The sequence below is a fragment of the Armigeres subalbatus genome, chromosome 2 (genome assembly GCF_024139115.2).
Source record: "Armigeres subalbatus isolate Guangzhou_Male chromosome 2, GZ_Asu_2, whole genome shotgun sequence".
In the NCBI taxonomy this organism is placed as follows: domain Eukaryota; kingdom Metazoa; phylum Arthropoda; class Insecta; order Diptera; family Culicidae; genus Armigeres; species Armigeres subalbatus.
Genome location: NC_085140.1, coordinates 432992802 through 433005225, shown reverse-complemented (window position 1 = coordinate 433005225; position 12424 = coordinate 432992802). Strand labels below are relative to the sequence as shown.

Here is a 12424-nt window from a genome sequence, read left to right as displayed (position 1 = left end):
TCTCGTTGATTTCTTCCATATTTTGTAATCAAAGATGCTACGTACTATCAGCAAAAAGTTTTTACATGGAATAAGATGAGTTTTACAGTGAAATGGGTAAAAACTTGCTTAATGATGCTTCAAATCGGGTATTTAAAATTAGCATAACCCTTGAGCATCATGCATACATATTTTGCAGTCTAGCATAAATTCATTTTGCCCAAAAAATCAAAAAAACAAACTTTTGAATTTTGTTATAAATTACAATTTAATTACCCAGCAACACGGCTAAGGTAACAACAAGCTGTCCTTTTGAAAATGTGATACAGCAGATCAAAGTAATCAATTGTCATTTCACCCAATCAGCAACCGGTAGGATTTTGACAGCAAATCGGTACGATTTTTAATGACTAATTGGCACATCCTATCCTAGATACAAACCAATCGGAATATCGCAAGTTAATGCCGCAGCCCTTGCCACAGCCCCTGTGCTCTCGTGTGAACGGGAGAATTTATAATGCCACCAACAAGCAGCCCACCTAAAAACAGTATAATGAAACGTTACCATATCCGTCGAATCAGCAGTCAACGACCCGTGCCCACCAAGTTGAGGTAAGTTTCAATATATTATTCTCATTGGAAAACCTTAAACTTTTTCACAATCTGTATTTAAAATTTCACTTCGGAAGTAGTGTTTTTCCAATCCGGAGAAGCCAAGAAAGACGCGCACCGCTTCCGAAGTGAAGCATGAAACAAACAACTTCGCCACTTAAAGGCTAAGGATTTCTATTGTGTATTGGAGCCACAACTCTACTTTGACAATAATTCACATTTTTTCACTTTTCAGGACTATTGCGACCGAGATTGCGACATCCGTGGATATAAATGCTACCCTTCAAGCAGCAAACGTGAATACCTGGAGGCATATAAACTGCGGCGTAATCCCCGGAACCCGCTGTAAGATGCTGACCTTTTTTTGGTGTAGACCAAGTATTATTTTACTATTATATTTATATTGTTCTTAATTTTACTTATCTGTTGTAATAAAATGCTATATTTTTCAAATTTTCTAATTATTTTTAAAAGTAATATGTAAGTATTAGAAAAAAATCTGAAGAATTTAGAATTTTTTCAAACAAAAGAAAATCACCCAAATGTGGGTAAAGTTTACCAATAATTCTCCTCTATTCAACTACCTATATATGAGTGAACTCGGTTTACTCATAAATAGGTAAAGTTCAAATCACCCATATCTGCGTATGTGCACTTTTTGGCGATTTTAGGTACTCTTCACCCATATTTGGGTGAACTGAACTAAGCGTGTAGCGGAATGGTCCAATGCACCGAGTTCATCATTGACGTTTGAGACGGGCGCTGTTTACTAAGAATGAATACTTTTTCATTCATCGAGTTCATGCAAGTGTTCATTTTTAGTAAACAGCGCCCGTCTCAAACGTCATTGTGTTCATTCGGTGCATTGGACCATAGACTTATGCAGGGGTTCATCGAATTCACTCACCCGATGGATTTTGACATTTGAGCGGGTCGTCTTCTCGAACAAAAGTTCATTTTGCGTTCATTATGCGACCCGCTCAAACGTCATAATTTCTTGGGGGAGTTCATTTTGCGTTAGTCTATAGACCTGTGCAGGAGTTCATCAAATTCACTCACCCGATGGATTTTGACATTTGAGCGGGTCGTCTTCTCGAACAAAAGTTCATTTTGCGTTCATTATGCGACCCGCTCAAACGTCATAATTTCTTGGGGGAGTTCATTTTGCGTTAGTCTATTCTCGTAACACACTACGAAAACAAAAACATTAAAATGTCATTGCGGTTGACCGCAGTCGCTTTATCAACTTATCAGTTAGCAGTTTAAATTAAACAAATTAAAACAATCAAAAGTGAACGGATATTATCCCGAATAAATGGATCCACTAGAGTACAAGGCTCTGCATGAAAGTGCTATGCGGAACAACAATGGGACATCGGCGCTGAACGTGTTCCTGCACATCCTCCCGTCGTACTTCACAATTTTTCACACGGTCCAACTACTGTCGACCGCATCGATCGTTCACATTCCTGGCCGATTCCTGATGGAGTTTTTCCTGGTAGTGCTTCCCTTCCTACTGATGGTCACCATTCTGCACCCACTGGTGGCAAACATCAGCGTAACACTCGCGCTGATCACCGCAGTGTCCGCCGTACACCAGATGAAGAATCGTACCCATTTTACGCCGTTTGTGCAAATTCCGGCCAAACAACCGCAGTTCATGAGTGCAACCCGGGCGCTGATAAATCTGATGACGGCAGTTTGCATACTGGCGGTGGACTTCAGGATCTTTCCGCGGGAGTTGGCCAAGACCGAGACACGGGTTCGGGCTGATGGACGTGGGCGTCGGACTGTACGTCTTCAGCAACGGTATCGTGAATAAAGTTGGATAAGGAGCGAAAATTGGATATCAAGCGATTGAAGGACGTTCTTTTGGGGAGCTTCCCTTTGTGTGTGCTCGGGGCGATGCGGTTCTTCGTGACACAGGAGATCGACTATCAGCAGCACGTTTCGGAGTATGGTGTGCATTGGAATTTCTTCGTTACGCTGGCGATCGTTAAGATCTTTGGCACGTTGATTATGGATGCTGTGAAAGATCCCGAAGTGGCGAAATTTGTTGCTATCACGGTGCTGTGCTGCCACGAAATGATGCTGCATCTTGGGGTTTCGCGTTACGTTATGAATGAGAAAGTCGAGCGGAGTAACTTTCTCGATGCCAATCGAGAAGGAGTGGCGTCCGTCCCAGGGTACGTAGCTTTGTATCTAGCTTCGACCTACTTGGGTTCGGTCATGCGTCCCACCGTAGAGATCCAACCCGTGAAGAAGTTTCTCCGACAGGCGATGAAACTGAGCATCATCCTGCCGTTTGCTGGATGATGATCTACGTTTGCGAGGACATGTTCGGCGTTTCCCGTCGGCTGGCAAACATGGGGTATGTATTCTGGATCCTTTCGATCGGCGCAACCATGAGTGTGCTGTTCATGTTGCTCGAGGTGTTTGTTTATTACGTGAGATTTGAGGAACCGAAAACACCCGATCAAATAATGAAGGGAGACGATTTCTGCATTCCGTACTCGCCATTAATACTAAATGCAATCAACGAAAATGGTTTGGCATTCTTTTTGGGAGCCAATCTGTTGACCGGTTTAGTTAATATGCTGTTTCAAACGATGTTGATGGAACCACCGGCAGCTCTGGTCATCAACTGTTATTACATCTTCATGATTTGTGTGATTGTTGTATTCATGTATGTCAATAAGATCAAGTTGAAAGTATGGTAAGGTGAAGCAAAACGGTTGTGTATTACCCCTCTAGTCATTATTTAATTGGAATCATTCTTGTAATGCCTGTGGTACAAGCTAAGTATAGGCGAATGAGGAAAATGCGTTGCATTTTTTTTAATCATCGTTTTCAGATGAGGTTTCAAAGATGACATTCACATTCGTACAAAGTTTGAGACAATTTTTGTTTAGATGATTAATGAATTCAAAGTGCTCAAGCCGTACTATTACAAAATCTAACAATGTATCGTAAAACTTTTGTTTCTATTGTTTAAGTTCACCGACTGATGTCCTTTATAACGCTTAAGCTAAGTTCACTTTTGCATCAATATAGATGTTACATTCAATAATACAGCGTTTCTTCTTGATGACTGTCCTTTCAAAAATAATTCAAACAGTGTCTTGACATATCGTTCGTTGAGAATAAGAAGCTGCCAGTTTGGTGTTGACAGACAGCTTGAAGAGCAAAATTCACGTGGGAGATTAGAACAAGAATAGCAGCGTCCGATGAGGCAGTGGTAGCGTAATATCCCATCGAAACCGGCTTGAAAGACGACTTAAGGCTCGATGCCAACGTAGCGTCATATCGACGCAGAGTGCACGTGGCGTCAAAAAGACGCAGGTGTGCACCGGGAAAAAGCGGTAACGCAGCGTCACCACGCCGATGCACATCAGCGTTGTTTTAACGCTGCGTGCACGTGGTGTTGAAAAACCGCTACGTGGGCATCGGCACTAAGGTAGAAATAATCCCATCGCTGATATTGATTGCACTCTTTGTTAGGTACTTGCTGCAATAGCCATCATCGTCTAACTGCTCGTCCGTGAATACGTTTGCGAGCTTTTTAGGAATAAGCGGCTTAAGTAAGTACTTTTTGATGCGTGGTGTCGGTGATGACAATATCCTTGTGTTACTGTTTCACGTGAGTACCAATATATTTCTTGTAGATTTGACCTATTCCGATATTCTGATGGTATCGAGAGAAGCGTATATGCGGCCCACGTAAGTTGAATAATTCCAGCAAAATTGGTTCACACGCAATCGAGATCTAGATCTCCAAAATTGACCATTGTGTATGAAAAACTGCTTTTTATTATGCAGGTCACTGTAAATATTTTTGTATTTGAAAATCGTCGGAACCTTTTGCTAATGCGCGAGTACGTTATCGCTCAGCTTCTTAGGCGAGTAGACGTGTTGTTCGATTCCGCTCTCCGAAAGTCAAGTGTTTCATCAGTGGTTTATTCATTTCTATATATCCGTGCCGCGTCGTTTCTTCTTCTGGAGCCCGTAGTAGGCCCGACTTCCACAGATGCTGCGCCTTCGTATTTCACGGCTAACGTTGTTGTCAGCCGTTAGCAAGGATCCGAGGTAGACGAATTCCTCGACCACCTCGAAGGTATCCCCGTCTATCGTAACACTGCTTCCCAGGCGGGCCCTGTCGCGCTCGGTTCCGCCCACAAGCATGTATCTCGTCTTTGACGCATTCACCACCAGTCCAACTTTTGTTGCTTCACGTTTCAGGCGGGTGTACAGTTCTGCCACCTTTGCAAATGTTCGGCCGACCATGTCCATGACATCCGCGAAGCAAATAAATTGACTGGATCTACAATGTTATGAAAACTCATATGTGAATATGTACGTTATGTGGAAGATATTGATTTGGAAAATGTATTGGAGGTAACCACTTTCCCTTCGATGGGACTCGAACCCATGACCCTACAGTACCTTTGATTGAACTGACTGGATCTGTTGAAAATCGTACCCCGGCTGTTACACCCGGCTCTCCGAATGACACCTTCTAGCGCAATATTGAACAACAGGCACGAAAGTCCATCACCTTAGTGCTGTCCAATGAGAGCTTGAAGTAGCTCAAAGTTTCTCACTGTCCTGCTCATGCCCATTTGTTGACAAAAAAGAACGAGCAGGACGGGAACAATTTCGAGCTACTTCGAGCTGCTCATTGGACAGCATTCTTGTCTTAGTCCCCGGCGCGATTCGAACGAACTGGAGTGTTTGCCCGAAATCTTCAAACAGTTTTGCACACCATCCACCTGGTAAGCTTCCCAGGAAAGCTGTTCTCGTCCATAATTTTCCATAGCTCTACGCGGTCTATACTGTCGTATGCCGCCTTGAAATCAACGAACAGATGGTGCGTTGGGACCTGGTATTCACGGCATTTTTGAAGGATTTGCCGTACAGTAAATATTTGGTCCGTTGTCGAGCGGCCGTCAACGAAGCCGGCTTGATAACTTCCCACGAACTCGTTCACTAATGGTGACAGACGACGGAAGATGATCTGGGATATCACTTTGTAGGCGGCATTAAGGATGGTGATTGCTCGAAAGTTCTCACACTCCAGCTTGTCGCCTTTCTTGTAGATGGGGCATATAACCCCTTCCTTCCACTCCTCCGGTAGCTGTTCAGTTTCCCAGATTCTGACTATCAATTTGTGCAGGCAAGTGGCTAGCTTTTCCGGGCTCATCTTGATGAGCTCAGCTCCAATATCATCCTTACCAGCTGCTTTATTGGTCTTCAGCTGTTGGATGGCATCCTTAACTTCTCTCAAGGTGGGGGCTGGTTGCCTTCCATCGTTCGCTGAACTGACGTAGTCATCTCCTCCGCTGCCTTGACTTTCACTACCTGTACTCTCAGCGCCATTCAAATGTCCCTCGTAGTGCTGCTTCCACCTTTCGATCACCACACGTTCGTCCGTCAAGATGCTCCCATCCTTATCCCGGCACATTTCGGCTCGCGGCACGAAGCCTTTGCGGGATGCGTTGAGCTTCTGATAGAACTTGCGTGTTTCTTAAGAACGGCACAGCTGTTCCATCTCCTCGCACTTCGCTTCTTCCAGGCGGCGTTTCTTCTCCTGGTTCTATGACACTAACCCGAATGTTAATGCGCCGAATGTCACTACTCCGAGGGCCAGTACCCTGAAAGGTTACTACCCCGAATGAACACTACCCCAAATACCCCACTACCGAAAATCATATAAATATATCACGCTCTAATTTTAATTATTACTTTATCATTTGCTGTAATTTATTAACTATACGAGGACCTATTAATTACATTCACAAAAGGTCAATGACACCTTCTTTGAAAGCACGCGTTTGTTGGGACTAATGCAAAAAAGTGAATTTCTCCTTCTTTTGAAGCACGTATCTGCTCGGAATAAGGTGGGAGAGTAACACCTTTTAAAACACGTTTATTTATTTATTCAGACTAAGGCCGAAGTGGCTTGTGCGGTATATAAGAGTCTTCTCCATTCGGCTCGGTCCATGGCTGCACGTCGCCTACCACGCAGTCTACGGAGGGTCCGCAAGTCATCTTCCACCTGATCGATCCACCTTGCCCGCTGCGCGCCTCGCCTTCTTGTGCCCGTCGGATCGTTGTCGAGAACCATTTTCACCGGGTTACTGTCCGACATTCTGGCTACGTGCCCGGCCCATCGCAGTCATCCGATTTTCGCGGTGAATGGTTCTCCCAACAGCTGATGCAACTCGTGGTTCATTCGCCTCCTCCACGTACCGTCCGCCATCTGCACCCCACCATAGATGGTACGCAGCACTTTCCTTTCGAAAACTCCCAGTGCGCGTTGGTCCTCCACGAGCATCGTCCAGGTCTCGTTTCCGTAGAGGACTACCGGTCTAATGAGCGTTTTGTAGATTGTCAGTTCGGTACGGCGGCGAACTCTATTCAATCGGAGCGTCTTGCGGAGTCCAAAGTACGTACGATTTCCAGCCACTATGCGTCTCCGAATTTCTCTGCTGGTATCATTTTCGGCAGTCACTGGCCCAAGTACACAAATTCTTCTACCACTTCGATTTCGTCACCACCTATGCAAACTCGCGGTGGGTGGCCCACATTGTCTTCTCTTGACCCTCTTCCTATATTGTACTTCGTCTTCGACGTGTTGATGATTAGTCCGATCCGCTCGGCTTCCCCCCTTCAGTCTGATGGTAGGCTTCCTCCATCTTCTCGAAGTTACGTGCCATAATATCTATGTCGTCGGCGAAGCCAAATAGCTGGACGGACTTATTGAAGATTGTACCACTCGTGTTGGCCCTCCTTAGCCGTGCGGCCGTGGGGCCCTCCTTAGCCGTGCGGTAAGACGCGCGGCTACAAAGCAAGACCATGCTGAGGGTGGCTGGGTTCGATTCCTGGTGTCGGTTTAGACAATTTTCGGATTGGAAATTGTCTCGACTTCCCTGGGCATAAAAGTATCATCGTGTTAGCCTCATGATATACGAATGCAAAATTGGTAACTTGGCTTAGAAACCTTGCAGTTAATAACTGTGGAAGTGCTTAATGAACACTAAGCTGTGAGGCGGCTCTGTCCCAGTCTGGGGATATAATGCCAATAAGAAGAAGAAGAGAAGAAGAAGAACCACTCGTGTTAATCCCTGCTCTTCGTATTACCCCTTCTAAAGCGATGTTGAATAGCAGACAAGAAAGACCATCACCTTGCCGTAACCCTCTGCGGGTTTCGAAGGGACTCGAGAATGTCCCTGAAACTCGAACTACGCACATCACCCGATCCATCGTCGCTTTGATCAACCGTGTCAGTTTATCCGGAAAACCGTGTTCGTGCATTAGCTGCCATAGCTGGTCCACATCGATTGTATCATATGCGGCTTTGAAGTCGATGAATAGATGATGTGTGGGTACGTTGTATTCGCGGCATTTCTGCAGTACTTGGCGAATGGCGAACACCTGGTCCGTGGTGGAGCGTTCGCCCATAAAACCCGCCTGGTACTGCCCCACGAACTCCCTTGCAGTTGGTGCTAGTCGACGGCATAAAATTTGGGAGAGTACCTTGTAGGCGGCGTTCAGCAATGTGATTGCGCGGTAGTTGCTACAATCCAACTTATCGCCCTTTTTGTAGATGGGACACACGACACCTTCCATCCACTCCTGCGGCAAAACTTCCTTCTCCCAAATCTTGGTAATGACCCAGTGCAGCGCTCTAGCCAGTGCCTCACCACCGTGTTTAAATGGCTCTCCTGGTAGTTGGTCAACCCCAGGGGCTTTGTTGTTCTTCAGCCGGCCAATCTCCTCCTGGATTTCCTGGAGATTCGGAGCCGGTAAGATTATGTCCTGCGCGCGTTCTCCCAGGTCCATCACCATACCGCCATCTTCGTCTGCCACATCGGTGTTCTTCGTAGTGCTGCCGCCACCTTTGGATCACCTTACGCTCGTTCGTAAGAAGGTTCCCGTTTATGTCCTTACACATATCAGGCTGTGGCACGTGGCCCTTACGTGAACGGTTTATCTTCTCATAGAACTTTCGTGTGTTATTAGCGCGGTACAGTTGCTCCGTCTCTTCACGGTCTCGATCCTCCTGCTAACGCTTTTTCCTCCGGAAATCGAGTTTTGTCTGTTCCGCGCCTGTTTATATCGTGCCTCGTTCGCCCTCGTGCGGTGTTGCAGCAATCTCGCCCATGCTGTATTCTTCTCTTTCACTAACTGCTCACATTCGCCGTCATACCAGTCGTTTCTCTGATCCGGGGGCACCGTGCCAAGTGCAGCGGTTGCGGTGCTACCAATGGCGGATCGAATATCTCTCCAGCCATCTTCAAGAGACGTTGCGCCTAGCTGCTCTTCCGTTGGGAGTGCCACTTTCAGCTGCTGCGCGTATTCTTGGGCTAGTCTAGCGTCTTGTAGCCGCCCAATGTTAAGCCGCGGCGTCCGACTTCAACGCGTGTTGTACACCGTCGAGAGTTTTGAGCGCAGGCATACTGCAACGAGGTAGTGGTCGGATTCAATATTCGCACTGCGGTAAGTGCGGACGTTCGTGATGTCGGAGAAGAATTTACCATCGATTAGAACGTGGTCGATTTGGTTTTCCGTTTCTTGGTTAGGTGATCTCCATGTGGCCTTGTGGATATTTTTGCGGGGAAAGAAGGTGCTTCGGACTACCATTCCGCGGGAGGCTGCGAAGTTTATGCATCGTTGGCCGTTGTCATTCGATACGGCGTGCAGACTATCCGGTCCGATGACCGGTCTATACATTTCCTCCCTTCCTTCTATACATTTTGACGTCCCGCAGTGGGCATCCATCGTTTTAAAACACGTGCTTGTCCAGAATAAAGAGGCTTGCACATAGGATACGTTTGCGTTGCGTTTGTCACTTTTCACATGGGAAAACTGTCAAACATAACGCAAACGTATCATATGTGCAGGGCTCTTAATGCAAAAAAGTTAATGCCTCGTCCTTTTAAAGCACGCATTTCGCCGAACTAATGCGAAAGAGTAAATGACACCTTCTTTAAAAGCATCCGCTTATCCGAAATAATGGTTCCTGCTTGAAAAATAATGCTTACTTCTTTAAAAGCACGCATCCACTGTTTCAAATATGTTTGCTGAGTGGTGGATAAACTCGATGAAATCAAAAGAATTTATGTAATTTTGTTTGAAAATAGTTTTCCCTGATTCCTTGCAAAACAATTCAAAAATGGGCAACTGGGGTTTCTCAATATGTATTAAACTAAAATAAATCTCTCTTTCGTCAAAACGAAAGGAGAACAGGGTAACCGGCGGTAATGTTGGCCCTGGATGTAACATTGGCTCATCACGCAAATTAATCAATATTTCAGCGATAATACGTCGATTTGTAGAGAGATATTAACCATCACTTCTTAAGAAAAGTGTATCAAACATATATCTGCTTCATAACTCTAGATTTATACACTTCTTAAACTATTAAAAGCAATTATCTTGCGTGAAAAATCACTTTGACTCGGTTTATTAGCAGCCATGTTTCGTTGACTTATGCAGGCTGGCTGTGTTAGAGTTTTTCTTTTGCCCCATAAAAGAGTTTTCTGAATGAACATACCTGCTTTCGCACATCAGATGAATGGATAACAACCACACTATGTCAGCTATAATTTTTATTTCACAATTTTCATTAGTATAGCGACATAATTACCCAAAACTTTTTTGGACAATACTGGGGACACCCGTAGCCAAATGGTGGCATGCGCTTTCGATTTGTAGCACTACGTTAGTATAGGTGAAACTCTGAAATCAAAACATTCTCACCAATAACCCGTACTGGAGAAAATAACTGAAAGCTGCAGATAGAATATCCGATGCTTGCGATTAGGATGCCAAGAATTTTTGTAAAAACAGGTTAAGTTTCATTCGCAAATTACATAACGTTAAACTCAACCCGAACCAAGCCTCTAGTAATGCTTCATGTATGGTAGGGTTCTAAAATTTATAAAGTCCTTAACGCTCAGACAAGAACCTTCCCACTACCTAAAACGTCACGTAGTAAATGGGCCCTCATGATGCTTTTCTCGAATCACGATATAATCGCTTTCATTCGCAGAACATACCTACCAAAAATAATTGCCTACCTTACGGCTTCCAAACACGATTCAAGCAAAAGCGATTCAAGCATCAACCTTTCTTGGTTCGATACACCATTTTCTTCATAATTTCGCAAATAAATGATTCAATTAGTGTAAGAATATTTAGTTTTATCATCTTTCGCACGAATCCTACAAACATTTTCTCATTTAATAATGGAAAGATACAATGGATCATATGTTTCATTAGATAAACTTTCAACGTCATTTCATGAGAATAATTTCAAGTCAAATTACTTGACAAATACCTTCATCATAATTTAGATTTATTATTGCTTGCAAAAAGTATTTTGATCTGTAAAATGATACCGAAAAAGTATTCTTTTAACTCGGGAAGTTGAAACACGTGAGAGTTTTGAGAGGATTCACAACAGCTGATCGATATAGAGAGGAGTGGAATCAAACGCACGTACCAATCATGAAATTTCAATGCAGGCAGAGTTAAAAACAAGCATCCTTTAATTGTATTTATTAATAATTGTGTAATAATATCAGGTAGTTGGCACAGTTTTAACTGTTTATGCACAGTACAAAGCAAGGAATTGCCTAGAATAAGTTTTACAATTGGCTTTCTTCAATAGTGCGTTATGCACCATCCCCATCTAAAGCATTGTTTACGTTTTGGAAAAAAGTTTCTTTGAGAGTATCGCGAGAGCGAGAGCAACACCACTGCCATGATTTCAACTAGCAGTAAATCTCAAAATTATGCGGCAGCCAATAATTAACGTATGCAATTTGTTTGAAGGCACAACATGAGGGCTAGAACATGTAGCCTTTTTGCAATTGCAGTTTTTAATACAGTTTTCATTTTCTAAACTTCTTCACTTGCCAATATGGTAAATATTTGGGAAATAAATGATTCATATAATAGCATTTTCGTTAGCATGTCCTTGGTAAGCGTGCTATTGGGGGAATCTGAAACGCACTCTCGCAATAGTGTGGTAGTATTTTATATGCAACCAATTAGAATTCACGCTCAATAAGATGATTTGATTTTCTCTATTTGTTTGCATGCTGCCTTTATTCAACGCAAGCAAAATGACTGGTACTATAAACAGCAACCCATCTTTATCTCTCGTATGTTCGAAATCAACACTCACTCGTCCCAAGTGGGCTGAAAAATTATCCACATGATAGGGACAAGCATGCCGACCTTTTGTCCATTTCTCTCGAGACTTTCGCTGGTTTAAATGAGATATTGCGGACATTAATCGTCGTTTTTTGCTATTTGGCGTCAAAACCAAATGTAAGCAAGCCGGCTGGTGGAATAATTCTGGTTGCAAATGCAATATATAAAGATTTATAACGATAAATGTGCTCAACCGTAGCATAATGGGCCAAGGTTTGAGCCATTACCCCCATATGAAATCATTTGTTTTCAATTTATAGCATTCTAATAAACAGCGATGATCTTGAATATTCGCGAAAATTGGAACACGATCTATGGCGTGTTTTTTTTTTACTTTCAAGAAAGAAGCTGAGAAAACTTCTAAACGGAGTAACATCTACTGATTAGGCTCAAGAAACCGAGAAAACTGAAATATTCTGCATGCTGGTAATAGAGATACGCGAGACGCTAAGTCGGGCATAATCAAAATCCATAACCAATATCAGAGATGAAGCATCGGAGTTGCTTCATCAAACGCAATTGGGAACCCAAAAGAGCATTAAGTATAATACTTTTAACGCGATTCTGTCGATGAAGGGAGTTCTATCGGATGAATAAGAAAAAATGCATG

At 43.7% G+C, this 12424-nt stretch overlaps 1 protein-coding gene across 1 annotated transcript; it reads left to right on the top strand.

Annotated features, from left to right (window-relative positions):
• Positions 1 to 1469: 1469 nt before the first annotated feature.
• LOC134217975 (uncharacterized) lies at positions 1470 to 3649 on the top strand. The gene is given in 4 exon segments (XM_062696844.1): positions 1470 to 2349; positions 2351 to 2408; positions 2410 to 2887; positions 2890 to 3649. Coding segments are annotated over 4 exon segments (1401 nt in total). The 5' UTR covers positions 1470 to 1906; the 3' UTR covers positions 3312 to 3649.
• The last annotated feature ends 8775 nt before the right edge of the window (positions 3650 to 12424 follow it).